Source organism: Chrysochloris asiatica, unplaced genomic scaffold (genome assembly GCF_000296735.1).
Source record: "Chrysochloris asiatica unplaced genomic scaffold, ChrAsi1.0 scaffold00034, whole genome shotgun sequence".
NCBI classification, from domain to species: Eukaryota; Metazoa; Chordata; class Mammalia; order Afrosoricida; family Chrysochloridae; genus Chrysochloris; species Chrysochloris asiatica.
Window position 1 is genome coordinate 13,250,563 of NW_006408552.1, and position 24,003 is coordinate 13,274,565.

General features: G+C 53.6%; 3 protein-coding genes across 3 annotated transcripts in view; 1 reads left to right on the top strand and 2 right to left on the bottom strand.

Moving 5' to 3' along the window:
- TECPR1 (tectonin beta-propeller repeat containing 1) overlaps window positions 1-11,113 on the top strand; it is a 34,613-nt gene extending 23,500 nt beyond the window's left edge. The window contains exons 14-27 of the mRNA XM_006859858.1: window positions 1,910-2,037; window positions 2,925-3,027; window positions 4,898-4,994; window positions 5,314-5,393; window positions 5,859-5,915; window positions 6,514-6,685; window positions 7,121-7,256; window positions 7,925-8,017; window positions 8,655-8,761; window positions 8,869-8,988; window positions 9,202-9,303; window positions 9,834-9,951; window positions 10,705-10,809; window positions 11,010-11,113. Coding sequence (XP_006859920.1) covers window positions 1,910-2,037; window positions 2,925-3,027; window positions 4,898-4,994; window positions 5,314-5,393; window positions 5,859-5,915; window positions 6,514-6,685; window positions 7,121-7,256; window positions 7,925-8,017; window positions 8,655-8,761; window positions 8,869-8,988; window positions 9,202-9,303; window positions 9,834-9,951; window positions 10,705-10,809; window positions 11,010-11,113 — 1,522 coding nt within the window. The remainder of the gene's footprint in view (window positions 1-1,909; window positions 2,038-2,924; window positions 3,028-4,897; window positions 4,995-5,313; window positions 5,394-5,858; window positions 5,916-6,513; window positions 6,686-7,120; window positions 7,257-7,924; window positions 8,018-8,654; window positions 8,762-8,868; window positions 8,989-9,201; window positions 9,304-9,833; window positions 9,952-10,704; window positions 10,810-11,009) is intronic.
- A 1,534-nt stretch (window positions 11,114-12,647) lies between these two features.
- BHLHA15 (basic helix-loop-helix family, member a15) lies at window positions 12,648-13,181 on the bottom strand. Its single transcript, XM_006859752.1, has one exon. It carries the CDS (start codon window positions 13,179-13,181, stop codon window positions 12,648-12,650), a length of 534 nt encoding a protein of 177 aa, XP_006859814.1.
- A 5,740-nt stretch (window positions 13,182-18,921) lies between these two features.
- The window catches only part of LMTK2 (lemur tyrosine kinase 2), a 105,013-nt gene continuing 99,931 nt past the window's right edge, over window positions 18,922-24,003 (bottom strand). Inside the window, exons 12-14 of the mRNA XM_006859754.1 lie at window positions 20,045-20,177; window positions 19,649-19,891; window positions 18,922-18,950 (exon numbers count right to left, since the gene is read on the bottom strand). Of these exons, the coding sequence (XP_006859816.1) occupies window positions 18,922-18,950; window positions 19,649-19,891; window positions 20,045-20,177 (405 nt within the window). The remainder of the gene's footprint in view (window positions 18,951-19,648; window positions 19,892-20,044; window positions 20,178-24,003) is intronic.

Consider the following 24,003-nt stretch of genomic DNA (forward strand, 5'->3'; position numbering starts at 1 on the left):
CAGCTGTTCTGCAGGAGAAAGATGAGGCTTTCTGCTCCCGTAAAGATTTACAGCCTCAGAAACCCTGTACAGGGTCGCTATGGGTCAGAACCGACTCCATGGCACATCATCATCATCACCACCTCCAGCACCGGCACCAGCAGCACTTTTGCGGTGGTTGTTGAAAGCTTATACAGCAGAACACTCACGTGTCCAACCATCTGTCCATGTAACCTTTAGTGACATGGGTGACATTTGTCAAGTGGTACAACCGTCCTCCCTCCTTTCCCAAGTTGCTCCTCCCCATTCCCATGAACTCACTGCCCCGAGGTTCCTATGTAACTTTTCAAGTTGATGTCTCTTCAGGCCCATGTAGTTAGCACGAGAGCAGAAACGTACTGCACTGTACTGGAGGCCGTGGTCTCTTCAACCAGACGGTCCTTCCTGCTCTCTCCTGGCTTCTGGTGGCCCCAGAGGCTCCGTGGACTTAGCTGCAGCATCTCTCTGCTGTCCTGTGGCAGTCTTCTGTCTCATCTCTTCTTCTGGTGTCTAAGTCCCCAAACTAAGCCCGTTGCCGTTGAGGATGTCCAGACTCATAGGGACCCTAACTTACAGCGTAAAACTGTCCCACTGGGTTTGTAGGACTGTAAATCTTATGGCAGCAGGTCACCAGGTCTTTTCTTCCAAGGAGTGGCTGGTGGTTTGGGACCACTGACCTTTCTGTTATTAGCGGAGTGTTTAACCACCCTACCACCAGGTCCCCTTCTTTAATAAGAACAAACTCGCCTCATGTTGGATTAGGACTCGACCTGCTGTAGTGTCACTTAACGTGAAGTTAAATGGTAACGACATCAACAGAGATATTATTTCCAAAACAAGCTAGCATTGTTGATGAGTGTGGGAGCTCTCATTGAAGGACACCCCTGAGCCCTTAGAGGGGTACATCACAAGGTTAGGGAGCAGCATGAAATGGGGGCAGGGGAGGAGGGTCAGGCCCAGACTCACAAGACAGCACTTCAGGAAGGGGTCAAAGCCCTAGGAAGCCACATGGGCCGTGCAGCAGCGTCTGCTTTCTCTGTGGAGTCCCCTCAGGCTCTGAGGGCAGTGTGGGTAAGGAGCGGCCAGGAGGAGGCCGGGAGTGTGGACCCCATGAGAGTGGAGATGTGGAGATGTCCACCAGCACGAGGCGCTGTGGACCCCGTAAGAAGGGGAAGAGGTTAAGACCTAGGTCACCAGACATGATGGTCGTGACCAGGAGAAAGGCACCTGGCAGCATTGTGCAGATTGTGGCCCCACTGACTGATGGGGAGCAGGCTCATGGGGGGACCTCAGTCAGGTGGGGTGTATCCAGCTGGGGTCCAGGGAGACCACAGCCAGCCATCTGAGGGGAGAGTGAGCAGGATGCTAGGCCTTGCAGCCCCTGTGTTAGGACTGTAGAGGACAGCATCAGGGCCTCATGCTGGACTCCTTGAGACCTTTGAGTATGTGGCACCCACCCTGAGGACCAAGTCATACAGCCTTTGGTGAGAAGCGCAGGGCCTTGTCCCACAGGAGGGACCCTGCAGGTAGAATTCTATTAGTCCATCCTATGTCTTCTCATGGGCAGAGTGATCTGCTCCTATGGACCTTCACATCCCCCCACCCCACTCCACAGTCTTCATGGCTGCTGGGGTCCCCCACTTGGGGGCCAAGCCAGCCTGCTTCAGTGTGGGGACCCTGCCTCTCCCACACTCTGATGGCTACTGAACAGGAGATCACTGATTCCTACACAGTACAGAACGGGAATGCAGGAAGAGACTGGCCTCGATCTGTGTCCACGTGGAGACATGCCACAGGCTGGCCAGGAGGGTCAGGGGCTGCAAGCAGGACCTAAACGGAGTTCTTCTCCCACTGTTCCCCTACACACCTTCCTCCCACCCCTCCCCTCCAGGTTCTGGCGGCAGATGGGCGGTCACCTGCAGGTGGTGGAGGCCAGCGGTCGCGGCGTAGTATGGGGCCTCGGCTATGACCACACAGCCTGGGTGTACACGGGCGGCTACGGTGGAGGCTGCTTCCAGGGTGAGGCTGTGGTGGGTGGAACCAGTGCCCCAGACCCTGCCCAGAGGTCCTGGGAGTTCCTCCTCAAATCCCCACCCTGTGCTGCTGCGACCACTCAGCAGGTGACCCTTACCACCACCAGCAGAGGATGTGGGAAGGGCAGGCTGTCCCTGGGGAGACCCCCGAGGGCCAGGCTGGAGACCACAGAGCCCTCCGTGGCACCCTACTAGCTGAGGGGAAGGGCCATGAGTGTTCTAGAAAGATCCGCTGCCAGGGCCCAGTCGTATCCTCAACCCTCATGTCAGATGAAAACTGGGTATGTTAAGTGGGTCATGCTCTAGGGGACAAGAGCCTGCTGAACTGCCCACCCCCCATCCCCACTCCACCCCCAAGTTCTGTGAGGCTCTCCCAGCAGGAAATGGAGGCAGGAACGTGGGATGATTCTGCATCCTGCTCCGTGCCCCACAGTAGAGGACAGTGAATCAGTATAGAGCAGTGGTCCACTAAGACCACACACACACACACACACACACACACACACACACGTCTGCACTACTGGAACAGCTCCCATTGGGTGAGGCAGGAATTGCTTCGGTCATCACTTTACAAAACAGCATCCTGGGGCCCATGGAGGTTATGTGAGGTCCAAGGAAGTTCTGTAATAAGGAGTGAGCAGGTGGGCCTCACACCTGCCTTGAGGAAGAGGAGAGGGGTACCACCAAGGACAGAGGGTGAAGGGCACGCGGCAGCAAGATTTGCTTCTCTAGCCGAAGTCCTGTTCACAGAGAGGTGTCCACACTGGCCCAGCCCCTACAAGAGAAGCTAGCTGGTGTACTCCCAAATTGGGCCCTGCCCCCCATCCTCTGCTGACCCAAACCCCGAGGCTCCACAGCTCCCTCTCCCCCCAGGCCTGGCCAGCAGTACCAGTAACATCTACACACAGTCAGACGTGAAATGCGTCTACATCTATGAGAACCAGCGTTGGAACCCAGTCACTGGTTACACCAGCAGGTGAGCACTGGGGCATCCTAGTGGCCCAAATGGATCACACCTGGCCAGGGAGCTGGTGCTTTGACAAACTGGCTCTTAACTGCTTACCAGATGTTCGTAGGATGCAGGTTGTACAAACTCATTCATTAGGAAGTATCCTTGCATAAAGAGCCCTAGTGACATTAGTTAAATGCTCGGCTGTTAACCAGAAGGTCGATAGTTCAAATCCACCATCTGTGCTATGGGAGAACGGTGAGACTGTATGTGTCCGTAAAGATTTAAAGCTTTAGAAACCCTATGGAGCAATTCTGGTTGGTCCTATAGGATCACTGTGAGTCGGAATTGACTTGACAGCACCAGGTTTGGTTTATCACACATATTAAGTTCATAAAACATAAATGTACACATTGTTCATTGAGTCATCTCCAAACCAACCCCAGCATAATCACCTTCCAGGTCAAGACACTGATCATTGCCTGATGCCCCGGCCCATCTCTTTCATCATCTCTTCCCACATCTACAGGATCCACTGTTGTTGTTGTTAGGTGCCGTCGAGTTGTTACCAACTCATAGTGACCCTAATCACAACAGGATGAAACACTGCCCGGTCCTGGGCCAATCTCACAATTGTTGCCATGCTTGAGCCCATTGATGCTACCACTTTGCCAATCTCATCTCACTAGGGGTCTTCCTCTTTTTCTCTGACCCTCAACCTTACCAAACATGATATCCTTCTCCAGCAACTGGTCCCTCCTGACAATATGTCCAAAGTATGAGAGATGAAGTTTGGCCATTCTGGCCTCCAAGGGGCACTCTGGCTGCACTTCTTCCAACACAGATCTGTTGGTTTTTTTGGCAGCCCATGGCACTTTCAATATTCTCCTCCAACACCACAACTCAAAAGCATCGATTACTTTATGGTCTTCCTTATTCACTGTATAGCTTTCACATGCATATGAAGTTATTGAAAATACCATGGCTTGGGTCAGGCACACCTTAGTTCTCAAGCTGACATCTTTGCTCTTCAACACTTTAAAAAGGTCTTGTGCAGCAGATTTGCCTAATGCAATACGTCATTTGATTTCATAGTAGTACTTGGGTTTTAACATGACATGAATGGAATTCTGTATTTGTGACTGGTCCTGTGTACTCTGTAGTATTTGTGGGATTCACCCTTGTGGTTGTCTGTAACTACAGTTCTTTCACTATATTTCCTGTTTTGCTGTGTAATACACAAAAGTACCACCATGTGTTTGCATGTCCTGCTGCTGGTGGACATCGGGTCTGGTCCAGGCTAAGTGGAAAGTTAGGCAGCAACACACACTTGTCCACGTGTGGGTACCTATGAGCAGAATTGTTGGGTCTTAGGGAATGAGCCCTGGTGGTACAGTGGTTAAGCATTGTGCTGCTAGCCAGAAGGTAGACAGTTTGAACCCACCAGCTGCTCTTCAAACTGAAGCAGTCTGCTTCCATAAAGATTTACAGTCTTGTAAACCCTTTGGGGCAGTTCCACTCTGTACTGTAGGGTCGCTCGGTGTTAGAACCAACTCAACCGGAATGGGGAGGGGGAAAGAATGACTGTGCATTCAGATCTCCTGCATCAGATCTTGAGAATTGGGGGCCATTCACATCTTTCCAGTGTGACTGCACGCCCTGGGGTATGTCTGGGTCTTTTCTGTTTCAGCCGCTCTTCTGAGTGTGTGGTGCTGTCTTAGTCTCTTAAAGCCACTTCACTCAAACGTGATCACGCTGCAGGTGGTTCTAAATGACAGAGAGCGGACATCAGAATTCGTATTGGGGCTGCTGCTGCTCCTTCAGGCTTCCCCTGGGAGGGTTCCCACCAGGGCACCTGCGTCCACGTTCTCCTTCATCCCCTGTGTTGCTCTCACAGGGGTCTGCCCACTGACCGCTACATGTGGAGCGATGCGTCAGGGCTGCAGGAGCGGACCAAGGCCAGCACCAAGCCACCCTCGCCGCAGTGGACCTGGGTGAGTGCCAGCTCTGCCTTAGACACTGACAGGCCCCCAGTGTCAGGGTGCAGGATTCCCCAGTTCTGGCAGACCCTCAGTGTCAGGGTGTGGGGCTCCCCAGTTCTGACAGACAGACCCTCAGTGTCAGGGTGTGGGGCTTCCCAGTGCTGACAGACCCTCAGTGTCAGGGTGTGGGGTCCCCCAGCTCTGACAGACCCTCAATGTCAGGGTGAGGAGCCCCTCCAGTGCTGACAGGTACCCTGGTTTCTGGGCGCAGCGGTCCCCCAGGTCTGACTAGCACCTTGGTTTCCTCTGCACTGACTCAGCCTCCCCCCAGGTCTCCGACTGGTATGTGGATTTCAGCATTCCTGGGGGCACCGACCAGGAGGGATGGCAGTACGCCAGTGACTTCCCTGCGTAAGCTCCTCTCTGTGATCCCGTGAGTCAGGACCCCGGGTCTCTGCCTAGCCGGAGCCCTGAGTCCTGAAAGCAGCTGAGGGGGCCCCAGGAGAACCCCCACTGCACACCTGTCTCAGAGTAGCAGTCCAGACAGGACCTAGTCACATCCCTGCCCAGTGGGCCCAGGTGTTGTGAGGCCAGAGCCCCGGAGCCTCACCTGGAGAGAGGACTTGTGTTCCCCAAAAGGGGTCTGATGGAGGGTCTGGGCTGGGGTGAGCCAGACAGACCCTCCTGACTGGTCAGGTGACCTCACCTGGGGCGTCCCCTTCTCCTGCAGACAGAGGCCTTACTGCTGGTGCCTGGTGCAGGGACAGCAGAGGGTGGCACCACCTTTGAATTCACCACATGGTTCATCCCCGGTGGGGTGTGGGGGACTCTTGTGGTGTCTGGTGACTGATCTAACACCACTCTTTCCTCCTGTAGTTCCTACCGTGGCTACAAGACCATGAAAGACTTCGTTAGGCGGCGGTGTTGGGCTAGGTACGCAGCCACCAGGCCAGCCCCTGAGCGGTTGACCTCGTCCAAGGAAGAACCGGGAAGGGCTGGGCGGGACATGGAATCAAAGTAAATGTCAGGCCAGGAAATGCCCGCGGGCTCCCGGCCTCTTGCTCTCTGGTTTCTGAGGACAAATAGAGAATGTCAGCGAATCTCTACTTGGGGGAGGGAGCCTGGAGGTGGGGCAGGCAGGGGAAGCCAGGCCACTCCCCATACCCTAATTCAGTGTCACACCTGTCCCCCTCCCCTCCCTGAGACTTAGCTGTTGAGATGCTTCTGGGAGCCTGGCACCTAGTCTTGCCCCTGGGGAGAGGTCAGAGCCTTGCTGGAGTGCTTGGTTGCTTGTCAGAGGTCATCTGTTCAAACCCACTAGTCACTCCTTGGGAGAAAGATGAGGCAGTCTGCTTCAGTAAAGATTTGCAGTCTGGGAAACCCTTTGGGACAGTTCTCTGTCCTATGGGGTCCCTGTCAGTTGGCATGGACTGGAGGGAGTGGGATTGGGGTTTAGGGAGATCTCTGGGCAGTGAGTGAGCTCCCATATTGAGGTCACACTGACCCAGCCTGTGCTTTCTACCCCACGCAGGAAATGCAGACTGGTGACTAGCGGGCCCTGGCTGGAGGTGGCCCCCATCGCCCTGGGAGATGTGTCCATCATCCCTGAGAGTCCAGGTGCTGAGGGCAGCATTGCCCTGTGGGCCGTCAGTGACAAAGGGGACGTGCTGTGCCGCCTGGGCGTGTCCGAGCTCAACCCTGCAGTAAGCACAAACACACACACACACACACACAGGGGCTCAAGGGGTACTGGCAGACTTCCAGAGATCAGGCCTCTGGGTCAGAGGGCGCAGGCTGCCTAGGACAGGGCCCTGGGGTGGCAGGGGTGGCGGGGCCTAATGGAGTCACTAGGCTCAGTGTCGGAGATGGGTGTCGAGCACCCCAGTGTAGGGTATCATTTGTCACAGAGTCTTGCAGCCAAAATGTCCCCTCCTGAGGCCAGAGGATGAAACAACCAAGTCACATGATCAAGATCGAGTCTCTGTCAGGGCTGCTCAGAACACCTCTGTGTGTGGCCCCAACCCACACCTCCTGTGCCACCCACTAGCCAGTGATGGAAGCACCTGGGCCTGGGGGGACAGGGACAAGGCCAGTGCTTATAGGCCACCACCTCAGTGACACCCCCACCCCAATCCTAGGGCTCCTCCTGGCTGCACGTGGGCACTGACCAGCCCTTCACCTGCGTCTCCGTGGGCGCCTGCCACCAGGTGTGGGCTGTGGCCCGAGATGGCTCTGCCTTCTACAGAGGCTCTGTGTCCCCCTCCCAGCCTGCCGGTGAGTGTCTACCGAGGCTCTGTGTCCCCTCCCAGCCTCCGTGATGATCCTAGCCTGGCACTGCTTACTCAGGACAGACATGGCCCTCATCATGAGGGCCTCTGGGCAATTTCAACCACCTCAAAGTGTTTGTGGACACTGCCTGGGCCAGGACCCATCCACTGTCCCCAGGGGATGGAGCAGCCCCTCAGGGAGATGTCCCCCACCTCTGGGCATTGGTTTCTGGCTCCCTGCCTCTCCCCTCTCCCCGTTCTTCCCTCAGTGCTTGCATCCCATCCCCTGACGGCCCACCCACAGGGACACATCTGCTCACCTATTTGCTTCATTCCCCACCCTGGAGGGTCAGGCTGTTTATTGCATGTTCAGCTCTGCAGGGCAACCTGAGGAGGGAAGAACAGACAAGTGCAGGGACAGGTAGTAAGTGGCCAGCTGATGGGTAACTACCCCCACACCAGCCTGGACTGGACTGGGCACCTGGGTGTCTGCATGCCAGCATTAGTGGACACGGGGCCTTGGCAGTTCTGGCCATCGCTGGTCATGTATACAGTAAGGCAGAGAAACCAGTTCACCTGCCTAACCCAAAACACCCTGCGAGCTGCCGAGCAGTGGGTGGGCTCCTAGGCCAAGGAGCCCTCCAGCTACACCCTCAGCCAGGCCTCTCATTGCAGGTGACTGCTGGTACCACATCCCGTCCCCCCCAAAACAGCGACTGACGCAGGTGTCTGTTGGACAGACATCTGTGTATGCCTTGGACGAGAATGGTGAGTAATTTTCTCCCAGGTCTCAGGAGGCCTGGGCTCCCTGAGACACCAGGTAGGGAGTGAGGTAGATCGGGGCTGAAGGTGTCTCAGCACGAGGTAGGACCAGGTAATCCCATCACTGGGCCTCTGTCAACCTGGAGGTCCTTTGTTGCGCCACATCATTCTTGGGAGACACAGAAGGCCAGGGGTGAGGACCAGTGTCCATGTAACCTCCTGGGTGACACCAGCTCTGGTCTGGGTCCATTCAGATCGGTGCTGACCCATGGAGACAGCCCCTGAGGTAGGCCTCTACATGCCTCTTTCCCAGGTTAGGCTGGGGGGTGGGGCACTGGCAACTGTGCTGGGTGGTCTGTTCCCCCTGGGCTGAGTGGGCAGCTGAGCACAGTGACACCACCGAGACTTGGTCTCAGAAATCCTATGGAACAGTTCTACTCCATCCTACAGGGACTGTAAGTAGGAATCCATGTCACGACTGTGGGTTTGGTTTTTCAGTTTCCGTGTCTGTGGGTAGAGGGTAGGGGGCAGCCATGCTCAGCACAACAGGGCGAGCACACAGTACAGGGGGTGCCAACAGCGGAGGCGGGGTGGCCTCTGGAAGCCATGTCTGTCCCTCTGCTGACCCCACCTCTCTCCCCAGGAAACCTGTGGTACCGACAGGGGATCACCCCCAGCTACCCGCAGGGCTCCAGCTGGGAACATGTGTCCAACAACGTCCGCAAAGTGTCTGTGGGACCCCTGGACCAGGTGTGTGTGCTAGGCGGGACCTGGGTGGAGGGCTCATGCTGGGTGACCCTCCCTGTCCCATCTCAGCTGCCCCATTGCTCCCAGGGCTTAGTGGGCCTGTGTTCCAGGTCTGGGTCATCGCCAACAAGGTCCAGGGGAGCCACAGCCTGAGCCGGGGGACAGTATGTCATCGCATGGGAGTGCAGCCCCATGAGCCCACTGGGCAGGGCTGGGACTACGGCATAGGGGTAAGCAAGGCCTGTGTTTCCCAGTGGTCACACTGCATCCTGCTGTGGGAGGGTTTGGCAGGAGGCTGCCGTGTTGTGGGGTTTCTGACTATCGGGGTACTTGTCTGGGTAGGAGTCTACACTGGAGTCTGGTCTGGGTATGGCTGGAGACACCTGGCCCAGGGCACCTCAGGGTCTGCTTCAACAGCCCCATGACACGCTCTCTCCTTCTAGGGCGGTTGGGACCACATATCTATCCGGGCCAATGCTACCAGGGCTCCAAGGACCGGGTCTCAGGAGGCTAGTATGCCCCCACAAGACACCATCCGTGGCCCGGTGCAGTGCTGAGGCTGCTGGGAGCGAGCAGAGCGGTGGAATCGGGAGGCTGGTCGCCTGAGCCTGTCCCCCAAGTGCTGCGCGGAGATGTGGGGATCTGGAGGCTCCAGAACAGTCCAGAATGTGAAGCCCCTTGCTGGGCTGGTATGGGTGGTGTCCTTGGGCCTGGCCCCTCCCACCCCCTCTCCCTTCTGCCCTTATTTCCAGGATGGGAACCTGGAAATACTGCCCCTGACCTCAGTAGTAACCCCACCTCCCACATACTCCTGCCCCCCAAAGAGAAGGTCCTTGTGGGAGCAGGAAGGCTGCTATGTCCTAAGTTTGGGAAACAAGTGGCTGATGGGAAATTTCAGAGGGTGGCGGGGTGAAATGTCTTCTCCAGGTGGAAGCTGTCTGTGCTGACAGAATCGCTGGTCAGTAGGTAACCCTCTTCAGCCCCAGACATGCTTGGGGGTTAGGGGGACTTTTTGTGGGATCCTGTCATGGAGGCCAGAGGGGTCGCCTGCTGAGGAACCTGCCCTGGGGTTCAGTGGGCACCAGAGGAAAGCCAGGGCACCAGCCAGCCAGCATATGTCCCGGACGAGGCCCCCCATGGCCCCCCAGGCAGGAGAGCAGAGCACTGCTGCTTGTCCTCCTGCATCCTACTTGGTGAGTCTCCAGTCTGCTTCCTGCATGGACACTTGGCCCAGGTGGCCATCGGCACTGAAGTCCTCTGATCCCTGGGGTCGAACGCCCTGTTTGCAACCTGCCTCTCTCGAGGGAGCAGGGAGCTGGCCAGCATCCAGTTCTGTATTGGACACAGGAGATAAAGAGGGACCTGGCATGTTTGCGGAGGTGTGGGGTGCAGGGGTGTCTGATGTAAAGCTCTTAGATGAATCAGGTGGAGGATGGACATTGTGTGCTGGGAGGGGACCCCTCCCTGTCCATTTACATTTCAGCATCGCATTCCCTCTTGTGGTGGGCATCATCGTCCTGGAAAGCTCTTAGTGAAGCCCCCTCCCCAGTGGGGTTGTCCCACTTCCTCAGATCAATGTACAATAAATGTTAAATAAAGTGCACACCACAGGGCAGACGAACTGACACTTTATTGGTCTGTTGTGATTTAAAGGTCTGCACTGCATTGGTATAGGGGGACAGGGTTGGCATTGGGAAAGCGCGTATTTTCGCATGGGGTTCACATGTGGTCAGCAGGGGCCATTGTTGTTGTTGTCAAGTGCCATAGAGTCAATTCCGACCTATAGTGACCTTGTATAGGGTTTCCAAGGAGCAGCTGGTGAGCTTAAACCGCCGACCTTACAGTTCAAATGGCTTCGCAGTCTGGCGCATTAACCCACAGCACTACACCAGGAAGAATGAAAACAGATCCGGGTAACCTCCCCTCCCCACCCCCCTCCCCAACAGGATCACAGCTCTGGCCCCAGGCTCTGGTTGCTGATGGCTTTGCTCAGGCCTGCGCCCAGGATGGGGCAGTGCGGGTAGGCGCTGGTCAGAGGTGTGCAGGTGACGGTAGGAAACCGCCCTGGGCCAGTCAGGCCTTCAGTCACACTGAGCTCACCAGGGGTCTAAGAATAGGGTCTCTCCAACTTGTTCCAGACTGTCCACCTGAGGCAGGGCTGGGGCCTGGCTCAGAGAGCAGAAAGAGGTGAAGGGTCCCCACCCCCCCCACCCCCAACCGCACTACTTACCCCCCTGCTGGACATCTCCAGGCCTGTGCTTGCATTTCACCAGGCAGTTCGCCCTCACTGGGGGGGATGTGGGCTCTATCTGTCCCAAACGTGGTACAAAGAAGCTGTACCTGGGGACCCTGTGAGGAGCAGGCTGGGAACCTGGGGGTTTGTGCCTGACAAGTGGTGTGCAATGGCTGGGCCAGGTGAGGCAGAGGATAGGGGGACCACCCTCCAAGACCCCCTTTGTAGCACTGGGAATAGGCCCTGGGAGGGTCTGGACAGGAGCTGACTGGAAGAGAGTGGAACAGAACTGGTTGGTAGTGGCTGTTTTGTAGGAGCGGACACTGCCCTGGCTGCCTGTAGTGCGGCCCCAGCTAAAGCCGAGGCCCACAGAGCAATAAGTGTCCTGTGCTGAGGCGGAGTCACAGCCAGTGTGAGCCTCCGCCATCTGCAGAGCCTCAGGGTGGCCTCACTGGAGCCAGCCCTGTGACCCTGCTGGGCTGGGGACAGAGGGACAACAGGGGGGAGATGCCAGCAGGGATAGAAAAGAGAGACACCAAGTCTGAGGCCAGCGGGCAGGCACGCCCCAGCATGAGGAAGATTGGCCTGAGGCTTCAGGGACTGGCCAAGCAGCCTGTTGTCCCTGTCTCTGAGGGTGGGGGGAGGGAGCCACCTTGGCTCCAGCAGAGAAAGTCCCAACTGTCACCAGCATCCAGGAACACCCTAAAATCCTATCAGACCAACCCAAACAAACCCATTGTTCTGGAGAGGATCTCAACTCGTATGACCGTGTAGGGCAGAGCAGAACTGTCCCATAAAGTTCCCAGAGTGGCCATCTTTATGGACAGAATGTCACATCTTCCTTAGGGTGACACCAGTGTGCCACAGGCTCCTTCCCATCAGACCACCCTCTGCCAGTCACAGAGACCCTGTGTCCAATGATAAACACGACATGGGGGGAGCCTTCAGAAAGCCAGGAAGCACACAAGTCCCTCTCTTCCCAGACTGCTCTGTGAGGACCTCACAGCTGCCCCCCAAGGACCCAGGAGGGCAGCCAGGAAATCTCAGTGCTGACCCCAGCCTCGCCTCTGAGCCCAGCTTTACCAGAGCCACAAGCAGACCCAGGTAGGCCATGCTGCAAACCTTCCATAGTCTGGGCTCGTCCTGGAACCCCACACCTTGACTGGAAGGAAATACCCCAGCCCCTCTTCCAGCTGAGTTCCCTCTGGGATCAGTTTCAGGCACTTGGGCTCTTGTATACATCCTGTTTGCCATTGGCCTGTGCTCAGCTAATTCCATGCCGCAGTTTACCCCAAATGAGAAGGCCAGGTCTAGGCCCATCTTGCCCAATGATGCAGAGCGGAGGGTCCCAGCCCATCCCTGTTCTGGAGGGAGAGGAGGATGAAGAGAATTTGGTGAAAAACTGCAAAAAATTTGGTGAAAAATTGCAAAGACCTTTCAACAGCTTCCTAGTCAGACCAGTTCATCTAAAGCAAGACATTTGCCACTGCTTGTCCCCAGGAAACAGGAAAACAGCTCCAGGAGGTAACTCGAGTGTTCAGGGAACCTGGGCCACCAGGGCTGAGGCCACGAGGGCAGAGTCACCCCTGTGGACTCAGGCTGGAGGGGCTGGTTGGGGACAGGCAGGCTGGCCTGCTGCTGCCCCCCAAGATGGCCCTAAGTGCCCTCCCTGAAGCTGTGGATCTGCGTTGAGTACCTCTGCAGGTGACCCTCAGGCGGGGACTCACTGGCGCCCTGCTGGTAATGCTGGTAGAGCTTGGGGCCTGGTCCCTCCAGGCCCGCCAGGCGGCCACTAGACATAGTCAGGATGGTGGCCGTCAGCGACTTGATGTAGTTCTTGGCCAGTGTCAGCGTCTCGATCTTGGAGAGCTTCTTGTCTGCGCGCACATGTGGAATGACCTCGCGCAGCGCCTGGAAGGCGTTGTTGAGCTTGTGCATCCGCTGCCGCTCACGCTCGTTGCTTTCCAGCCGCCGCTGGACGCTGCTCTCGCGCCGGTTGCTTGGCCCGGGTCGCCTGCGTCCTGCTTCGGCCCGCGTCCCTGCTGACCCACGCGCTGACCGGCTGCGCAGGCCCCGGCCCGGCTCTGGCCCTGGACTTGGTCGGGGCTGCTCAGGCATGCTTTCCCCCGTGGAGGACTCTGCGCCCTGCGGGGTCCCCCGGCGCCCTGAGGTGCGGCTCTTAGTCTTCATGACTGGGAAGAGGCTTAGGAAACTGAAATACAAAACACAGGCGCCATGTCAGTCCTCATAGACGCTCATGGTGGGCACTCATGATGGACGCATGGTGGACGGTCAGATGGATACTGCTTATGGTGGGTGGCACAGGGTGGGCGCTCAGATGCATACTGCTTATGATGGGTGGCACAGGGTGGGCGCTCAGATGCATACTCATGATTGGAGCTCACCCTGCCCCCACCATCCTTCCCTATCTCGAAGCCCAAGGGCAGTTGAGCCCTGGACGCCATGGAACCCGGGTCCTTCCCATCAGAGTCCTGATCTGACCCTACACGGAGCCGTAGACCTTTTCTGTCCTGTGCTCCCGCTGGCCGAAGCAATGGCACCCACTGACCCCCTGGACTTTCTCTGGCCCAAGTGCCTCTGGGGCTTAGGTAACTCTGGCACTTGTGGGGACCACTGGAGTTGGCCCCTGAGGATTCTTGCTCAGGCTCCGCCGCCCAGCCGTCCTTGCAACTGCGGGTAGACTAACCCGGAGACTACACACCGGTCCTGGACGTTACCCGCGCAGAGATCACAGACGCCCTGGGGATGGGGCAGAGGTCCCGAGTGGCTGCGCAGCTCCCCTAGTCCCGCCACCTGGGACCCAGACGTCCCCTCCCCTGGCGGCCTCCCCCTCACCCCCTCCCGGACCCTCACCCTCCGGTACCTGAGGATCCGCGACCGCAAGCGTTGGCTGCCCACGGGGGGACAAGGACACGTCGCTTTAGCCGCCCCAGGCGGGGCGCGGACGCATGTAAATGTACCGGCGGGGCGGGGCCAGGGGGCGGTCCAGGGTTTCGGCCAGCGGGATGTGAGGAGGAGGCACCTGGCGTCTCAGGACTGACTGCGCCCCTACCCCCATACCCCGCCCCCGGCGTGCAGGGCCGCCCCCGCCACTGACCTGGTCCCTGGAGCATGCGGAAAACCCTGGGCGCCAACGAGCCCGAGAACCTTATTCCTTGGATAGAGGAGCCCGAGGTCGCACCTGACCGTCGTCGCTACACCTGGCCTTGGGGTGAACGCTTAGCGCGTGGAGGGTAATTCGTGGAAAAGTCGTTTTGCAATCAGGCAGCGTTCTCGAAGCACAATATGCTTGGTTTTGATGAAACGGAAACCAAAGATCAAGGCCACCCCCAGCCTTCACCTGTGGTTTCAGGGAAACACTGCGGCACCCAAGGTTGTGGGATGCAGACTCTGAGGCTGCCCCAGCCCCACCCAGGCCGCTGCAGGGGCGGCAGGGACAGGGCTGTCAGATGTAGGCGGCACCTTACCAAAAATAATGCTTCCGAATCGCAGGGGGGGCTCCAAACCTGCTCTCCCCTCCACTCTAGCCGTGTGGACTCATGGCAACCGTTGTGGCACAAGGGAACTAATGTTGCCAGGCCCTTCACCAACAAACTGTAGGGGTTTCATTGACTGATTTCTGTAACAGATTGCCAGGACTTTCTTACTCGTCTTAATTTGGAAGTTCTGCTTAAGTTCATAGCAACATGCAAGCCTTCATTGACAGATGGCTGCTCATGGTGCTCATTGGTGGTAATGGAACCTGGGTCTACATCATGGAAGGTGGCCCCATCTGTCACCCACTGGCTTTACTTAACAGTGCCCTGCCTCAACTTCCTCACCTTTTACAGGCAGGTTAAAAGGACCACAGGGTTTCATCTCCTTTCTCTACAACCTGAAGGTCACACCCATGTTGGGCCTTAGTTTGTGGAAGAGGGGGCAGGGGTGGTGGCGAGTGCTGGGCCAGTTGAAGACCCCAGAAAACATCACGCTGCTGAAAACCACCAGGCTTTGGGTCATAGCTACAGGAGTGTGGGGATCTTTAGTTAGGTGTGCTTGGAAAAGGACTGGTATCTGGGACCACCTACCCACAGCCCCCACAGGGTTAGACATGGAATAAATGCAACACTAGAGTTTATAAATATATAACTATATTTATTTTGAATATTAAATAGTTTTTAAATTACAAGCAATTTATTGAATCACACTATGCATCAATATACAGTAAAAATCTTACAATTTAAAAATGTACACAATTTAGGTGGAAAGTTCATGAATTGGTGTATTGCCCAGAGCTGCTCGAGACTGTGGAAGCAGAGCAGGAGCGCCTGCTAGTAGGTGTTCCAGGGGCCCCAGTCCGCAAACGTGCAAAGGGGGTTCGGCAGTGGGTGCACATACCTGCCCCCATCCCGTCGGCCTTCCTGCATAGACATGAACAACGTGGGATAGAGAAGTGTGTGTCCTTGCTGTCCAAGTAATACAATACTGTCAACACACCTTTAAGTCTTTGTTTTACATCTGAAGGAGGATTTTCCTTTTTAATAGCCGAGACTTGAACCCCCATCACTACTCGTTAGGTGCTGACATTGAATGTTGGTTCTGATTCATAGCAACTCTGTATAAGGTTTCTGAGGAGCCGATGGTGGGTTTGAACCACTGACTTTATGGTTAGTAGTCTAGTGTTTATCCTACAGCGGGACTCCATCACTACTTAGTGGTTTTTGAGATTTGGATCCTGAGTGACCGTGTCTTGTCCATCCTTAACGTCAAAGTGACTTCTTGTAAGGCTCATCTTTTCCAGCTCTCTCTAGCTGACACAGAACACTTGGATTCAGTCCTGAATTCCCCAAGGACGGGCAGAAGCGTGGAAAGAGCAAGAGGTGCCTCCTGTCGGCCCTGGGCACTCAGAGCTCATGTGCAGTGTTGTTAACCCTACAGATACCCCACAGGAAATCGTGACAAAGGAAGAGAGGTTGTGAAAGGCATTTTAACCGCAGCAAGACACACACAGACTTCTTGTAGATCCTCTCATTTCTGTAGAAACAATCACCTGTACGTCTAAAAATAGAACTGATGGCCGGTTTTCAGTTCAGCCTAGCTGAGTCCGAGTTGGAGAAGGTTCTGGGGGCATTTTGTATACAATCTCTACTTGGGGCTTCATGAAAGGATCATTTGATAAAATAAATGAACATCTAGCTTATTAGAGGACTGAAAGCGCATAAACTCCTCCCAAGTCAGATGAAGGAAAAGCAGAATCGATTCTGGATTTCTATCCAAAGGAGGCCAGGTGGCATCACTGTGGACTAGGTAATAACAAAAGGGCTTCCAAAAGCTCATGGAGAAAAGTCCATGCTTTTTTCATTCCATTTTCCCATGAACTTCTGGAAGCCCCCTTGTACTCGCCCACATCACAGGACACAACCCCACTGCTTTACCTCACCACTGAACTGGGTCAAACAAGTTAGTTTTGAAAACCCACTACAGCATCCAACTTATTTGTTAAAAAATGGAATCTCAAAACAAAGCTCATATGAACATTTCAACAATGAGCTGGGAATTTGGATCTACATAATTCAATGTATTTCGTTTATATTGCTTGAGATTTCAAAAGAACATGTTAACTTGCATGTTTAGTATAAATAGAAAATCTTTCCTGTCATGCAATGCCCAGTAAGGTACGATTTAATAGGCCAAACCCCTCCCCCTAACTCAATCTATAAAATACCCCCTCCCACCTTGGCAATTAATTATGAGAAGAGATTTAAAAACAAAAACTGAAATTCAAGTTCAACACAGTGGCTGAATTGGTTGGGGGCGGGGGGGGGAGAAACTTAAAATAGGAATGATATGACAGTCTCCTTAATCCTGGTGAGAATGAGCAGCCCCAAGATATTAGCTCAGTTAATCTCGGGGGCTGATCAGATAATAATATGATTTGATGGATCTGCTGGATTTTAATCATAAAATCTGACCTCCCAGAGTCTACAGTTTAAAACAAACAAACAAACATACAAAAAAACTATTATAATCAATGCCTCTCATTTCTCTGTCAACCAAGACTGGTTGGTAATTAGATGTAAAATTACGGAAACAGTAAGTTTCTAGCAAGTTCAGATTTAAGACAAGTTTGGCAATGTTGTCTGGTGTCCCCTTGGTAGTTTCTTTCTGGTACAGGTACCACGGGACCCCCACCCTTGGCGCTCCGCGTGATTAGAGGCCTGTGAGAAGCTGGGCAGGATTAGAGGCCTGTGTCCTCTGAAGTTTCTTGCTCTGGAAGTTTTATTGCTAATGTGAGACATCAGTAGAACGAGCCCGAGTTGATCAGAAAGGTCATGTTTTACCACAGAAACAGGAGCCAAAACAAACCTCTACAGCATTCTAGACCAGGACCTGGGCTCTCGCACTGGGCGGGGAGCCAGGGGTTCTGGAGGAGCTGGGACAGCAGAGCCCCTTGGGGGTGATGGGCCAATGTGTGGTCCCACAGACCGAGCACCCACCTGGTCCTGACATCTTCCCCAGTCACTGCGCTTGGCTCTCCTGTGAGAGCAGAACTTGGGTCTGAAGACATCAGCCAGCTTCTCATTACCAGCCCCTGATCCCTGCCAACAGTATGAAGACGCACCAGAAACCCCTGGCCCTTTTCACACTCAGGGGGAAAGTTGGTGTTTATGGTGGCTGGGTCTGGGGCCAGCACCCCAAGTGCTGTAGACTCCCACTTGTCCCAGCTGGGGGACATGTTGGCTGCCAAGGCTCTGCCCTTGTCCCCTCCAGGTTGTGGTGCCTCTTCCCAGGTGGTGCCGTACCGGGAGTTGGTTACAAGGGAGAAAGTGGGCTCTGAGGAGTATCTGAAAGTCCAAGCCAGCACCACCTGGAGGGTGCACATGTCCTCAACACCCTGAGGGGCCGGGAGAGGCTCTTCCCCTGGAGTTTGCCGCCTGTTTAGAGAATGAGTCACAGCGTTACAAGAATATTCACAAAAATGCCGAAACTAACTGGGAGTCTGGCCTGGAAAAGACGAGTAGCAGACTCCGAATCTGAGAGGAACAGGCCACACAGTCCACAGCCCAACTCGGACAGCCAATGGTCAGCGAGAGGGAGTCCACGTGGTTCCTCTGGAGATCCCAGTTCCAGGCACACGACCTGCCATTTTTTACCTAGAGGGGCTTACAAAATGTGGGGGCTGATGTGGCAGCATCAGATGGAGAGGCCTCGTCTGCTGCGGGGGAACCACCTTGTAGAGAAGACAGCAGAAACGGTCTGATTCAGTCAACAAAACGGAGCCGTGTTCTGACGCCCCCAAAACCTTTCCTATAAGAACATTAAAAACACAGACGTTTGGAATCATTCACCATTTCTGAAAGAGTACCACGTGTGCCGTCCCTGCGAAACACTCAGAGCAGCTCAGACAAGAGCATGTACCATGCAGAGCAAACGGACAAGACAGAAAAAGAAATCAAACGAGTGGGCGGCACCAGACTGACCTGCCTGGTTTTCCTTCAATAATTTAAAGTTCTGTACAATATCAGGGACTCTCAGAACAGCTGTCCACAGTGCAATTACAGAAAGCAATCTGCGATCTCTTCAATAAGTAATAAATATGGCTCGCGACGGTCGCTCCCATGCCCACATCCTCAGCAAGGCGCAGACGCAGACAGGACATACGACACGGGAGCGGGTACACCCTGCCACCACGCTCAGTTCAGCGCAGATGGCGACCCGCCTGGGAGGACGACCACTTGTGTGGCTTCCCACCCCTCGCCACTCCTTCTGGGCCTGCGGAGCCCACCGCCTCTTCCTTCCTTCCACCATCTGGTTCTTTCTCGCAGCCTCGTCTCAGTGGAAGCGGAGTGGACGTCCAGTCTCAGGCTGGCAGAGCAGGGATGTGGCTCAGAGGGCGCAGCCTCGGCCCGAGGGGGGCGTCGGCACCCACTTAATCTTTCTCTCCATCTTCACTGCTTCCTGTTTAAGAGAGAGGAGAGGAGGCATGGGGTGGGCCTTTTAAAACAATCGTCATGGACACTAACAGCTGGATAATTAATATCTAACCACGGTGCGGGAAAGGCAAGCGGCCAGTGTTTGGATATCCACCACCTGCCCAAGCTGCACTTTTTCTTCCTTCAAAAGTAACACCTGCCAGACGCTCCTACCTACCCAAACACATGTTTGAACTCACACGTTCACTCACTGGCTCGCTCGGCGGCAGCGCTCAGAACAAGCCTGACCTCCAAACCTCGGCCGCGCCGACAGATCATTAGGTAATGGGCATTATCTTATCTGTGCAAATAAGACATAGTACACACACAAATACAAGCTCTGTAGAGTTCACATTTGTCATGTGACCCGCACACTTCACATTTATAAAGTCTACCTATTAACACTTATCTTTCAATTGAGTTACGGGGACAAAAAAGGGTCCACATGTTCAGATAGTACGACTTCAAATGTGCCCCTGCCAGTTGAATGCCACCCAGTCCCTTCGGCTATCTCCCGGCGACCTAGACTAATGGCAAAACCAATATTCCCAGGGGAAGAGCCAAGAGTATCTGGCTCCATCCCAGAATCACAAGAGCTCTTAAGAAAATAGCCTTTTTGGAAGAGCTGTTTCTCTGCGGGCTGGGTGAGGACACTGGTAACACACTCCCCCCACACACCCTCACCTCCTTGCTCCATGTCCGAGTCCGTGAGGTGAGTGAGGGAAAAGCTTGCGATGCTGGCGGGCGAGATGGAGAACCGGGAATAGGGCGCCGTATGGGGCCAGCTCTGCTCAGCGCTCCGGGGCGGTGGGGGCGGAGAGAAGTACTTCAGCGTCTGTAGGGAAGGCTTGGAGCCCAGTAGGCTGCTCGCCGTCTTGGACACGAAAGGGTCCAGGGAGAAGTCGTCATCCCATTCAAAGCCGCTGCCTGAAACAACACACAGCAACTCCGCTGTATCATTTCTGCACGAGAGGCAGAGGTGTGTGTGCAGGTGAGCACGACCCGAGAGGGCCTGTCAACTGTCACCAACCAGGCACTCTTTCCCAGCCTCCTTCCAGACCCACCAGGGAGCTGGAATACCTTCTTCATCAGTTGAGCTCTCTGAGTTGGTGCACCTGCTCAGGTAAAGGGAGCTGGAAGCAGGAGCTGAGCCGCTCAGCTCGGGCTCGTGTGTGGCGCCTCCGCTGGGCCCCAGCTCCTTGGTCGGGGTCTCCTAGAAGTCAAACAGAGACTCCCGTCAGCAAACATCTGCTGGCGTGAAGCACAGGGCACCTGCCTCCCAGCCCAGCAACACCTTTGATGTGAAACACAGTGGTTGCAGGCCGGGGTCGGGTGGGTTGAAGCAATGCTCTGAGGGCTCTGAAAAGCAGTCGGGAAAAGACAAGGCCCTGAGAGCCACATCCCCTGACCTCAACTCAGCCCCAAAGCCAACATGATGCCTTCACTTCCAGCCCCAGGGACAGGCGAGGATTTTCGGCACCCAGTCAGGGTAGAGGGGACACTGGAGATCTTTTTTAGTTTTTTCTCATTCTCTCACTCCCAGCTGTATAGGGTCTACATTTCTCTCCAGCTGGGTGGACTGTGACCTGAGCAGAGTGAAGAGAACCCTCCAGTTGCTTCCAGGAAGCATGGCTCAGAACACAATATAGGAAACTGCCTCTGGCTAAAGTACCAAATCAAGAGACCAAGAATTCAGAGAGCATGGGGATAGTGCAGACAGCTCAGGAATGTGACCCCATAAACCACAACGCATACAAGGCTAGCTGGAACTTGTGCCTGAATTCGCCCGGGACACTTACTGCTTGCTAAAACAAAAATATCAACATTCTTCACAAGACTGCAACAAGATGCAGAGTTGCACAACACACTACGAGACTATAACCTACAACCACTCAATGTACAAAGACTCAGGAACACCTATAACCCACAAAAGAAAACATATATGTACGCATATAAATAAAATACATGGTGTGGAACTGTAGGATAAGCGCTGGACTGCTAACTACAAGATCAGTGGTTCAAATCCACCAGCCACTCCTCAGAAGCCCCATACAGGGCCACTAGGAGTTAAAACGGACTCAGTAATAAATGCATATATATAAATGGGTGGATAAAACATGACAGAAGAAAGAATCAATGAATTGGAAGATGGAGCTACAGAAATTACTCAGTCTCAACAACAGTGACAAAGATGGGGGTACGGGGACAGGGGACAGGAATAAATCCTCAGCATCTGTGAGACAATACCTGACACTCTACTAACATTGGCGTTCCAGAGGACCAGAGGCAGGGTGGTGTACAAAAAGTATTTGAAGGAATAATGACTGAACGCTTCTGAAATCTGGAGAAAGACATAAAGCTACAGATTCAAGAAGCTCCATGAACCTGACAAGGACAAACCCACAGAAACCCAGACATGCCATAAAGTGCTAAAATGGAAGATAACCAAGACCAGTTGCTTCTGAGTCAGTTGTGACTCGTTGGGGATCCCATGTGTGTCGGAGTAGAATTGTGCTCCAGAGATTTCAGTGGCTGATTTTCCCAAAGTACATCGCCAGGGCTTTTTCCAAGGTGATGCTAGGTGGATTCAAACACCCATCTCTCTGCTTAGGAGTTACGCACATTCACCAGAGACTCCATGATGCCCACATACCCAACTGCACTAATAATTATATAAAGTGTAAATGGTCCAAATACACCAATTAAAAGATAGGGATTTCCAGAACTACCCAACTATATGCTATCTATATTAAATTAAATATCACAAAAGATGTAGACTCAAAGTTGTTCCGACTCATAGCGACCCTGTATAGGGTTTCCAAGGAGCAGCTGGTGGTTTGAACTGCCGACGTTGCAGCTCAAACTGACCTTGCAGTTCAGTGCATTATCCTGTAGCACCACACCAGGACTCCAAAGTATAAAGGTGAAATAAGACATACCATGCGAATATGAATCAAAAGAAAGCTAATGTAATTATCTGAATTTCAGACAAAGGAATAAAGAAGTTATCTAATAATAAAATTAATTCACTAAGGAGCTATAATGATGCTAATTATGTAGGATAAACACTGACCTGCAAGACCAGCAGTTCGAATTCACCAGCTGCTCCTCAGAACCCTACATATACAGCAGGGCTGGGGAACCTTCTTCTGCCAAAATTTATGACATCTTTCACAGACCATACCAAATGCTCAACTTAAAAATTAGCCTGCTGTATTTGGTCAAACATTTATTAACTCACCCCTAATAAGGTGGCCCAAGGTCATTTTAAACCACAAGGTTGGCGGTTCAAACTCACCAGTTGCTCTTTGGAATCCCTATACAGGGTCGCTATGAGTCGGAACTGACTCAACGGCACTTAAGAGAACCAACAATGTGATGGCTGGAACTGCAGTTGCTTTGGCAGGGCCAGACCAAATGGTTTCAAGGGCCTTATAATACCCATCCCTGCTATGTAAAGTTGCTATGAGTCAGAACCAACTTGATGACGCTTAACAACAGAGCTTCAAATTACCACAATTAGAGCTGGAGACTTTACTCCAGAGAGGAAACCAGCAAGGATATAGGAGAACTGAACAGCATTCTTACCAACTGGATCTAATTGGCACAACCCGCCCGCCACCAACACTGTTTCGGTGCACAGGGATATTCATCAAGGCAGGCTGTATCCTGGATCACAGCAAAACCTTAACATTTTTAAAAGAACTGAAGCCATACAAAAACATGTCTCTCAGATCAAAATGGCATTAACTAGATCAGTAACAGAAAAATAACAAGAAAATTTCCAGCCCTGGGAAATTAAACAATAAACTTCTAAAATAAAAATCCATGGAGCAGAGGATGCCCCACAGAAAAATTAGAAAATATTGTGAGCTGAATGAAGATGAATATAATTTGTGGATGCAGCCAAAGTGGTACATGAAAGGAAAATACATAGCATTAAATGGTAATATTAGAAAAGAAGGACCTCAATCCTAAACTTTGACCTAAAATCTGGAATCCAGATCTTCACCTCCACAATCTAGAATATCAGCAAGACTTTTTCCTGATGGGCCTGGGTAAGAAAAGGTAGAGGAGGATGCTAATGGAGTATGATTCAGCTGTCAGTGAGTGGTAACAGAGCTAAATGTGATTGGTCAATTCTGCCATTCTACTAAGTATAAAATGAGCCATCTTAGATGCAGATGAGGAGAATCTCAAAATCTCACTGCTATCAAAGAAGACCAGGAGTGGAGCGCATCTTTTGGACCCCAAGATCCCTGCACACTGACCCTCCTAGACCCAGGGACAGAGAGCTGTGACACTGAGGAGGGGCAGAGGAGCAGCAGCAGCAGAACAAAGACCCAGAGCACCAGACAGAGCTGCAGACTTCCCAGCCCACAGAGCAAGGAAAGCTGGGTGCCTTGGGGCAGGAAGCTTGCTTGTAGAGTGGGGTACCTCCGGACACTTATTTCAGGGTTGGGCGTGGGGGAGAAGCTAGGTTGGCAGACCCATGGAGTTAATAAGAGTCTTCATGCTGAGGCTCATGGAAAACTGACGTGTTCCCTGGGCATTTACCAGCAGCTCTACAAAAGCTTCCTAATGTTGCCTGGGCAGAGGGGCGGCTGTCCTGACTGGAACTGTCCCCTGAATATTTCTGACCCTGCACTGTAACCTCTTCATAGGGGAGCTCTGGTAGCTCAGTGGGTTATGCCTTGGGCTGCTAACCTCAAGATCAGCAATGTGAATCTACCAACCACTCCTAGGGAGAAAGATGAGACTTTATGCTGGCTCCTGTAAGGACTGATGTACAGGGTCGCTATGAGTTGGAACTGACGAGAAGACAACTTCCTGAACAAACCCTGTAACTGTGAGGATGCAGTCTGAGTTCTGTGTGGTAACTGTGATGAGTTATCACTGAGCTCACCTGAGAAGCGTGCTGTAGCAGGGCAAGCTGATGCCAGGTTTTTGCAATAACCCTCTAACCAATCTTACCAAGTAAAAAATGGAACAGAGAAAGCAGACATGACCAATATCAGGAGTAATAGAGGCCAACACTA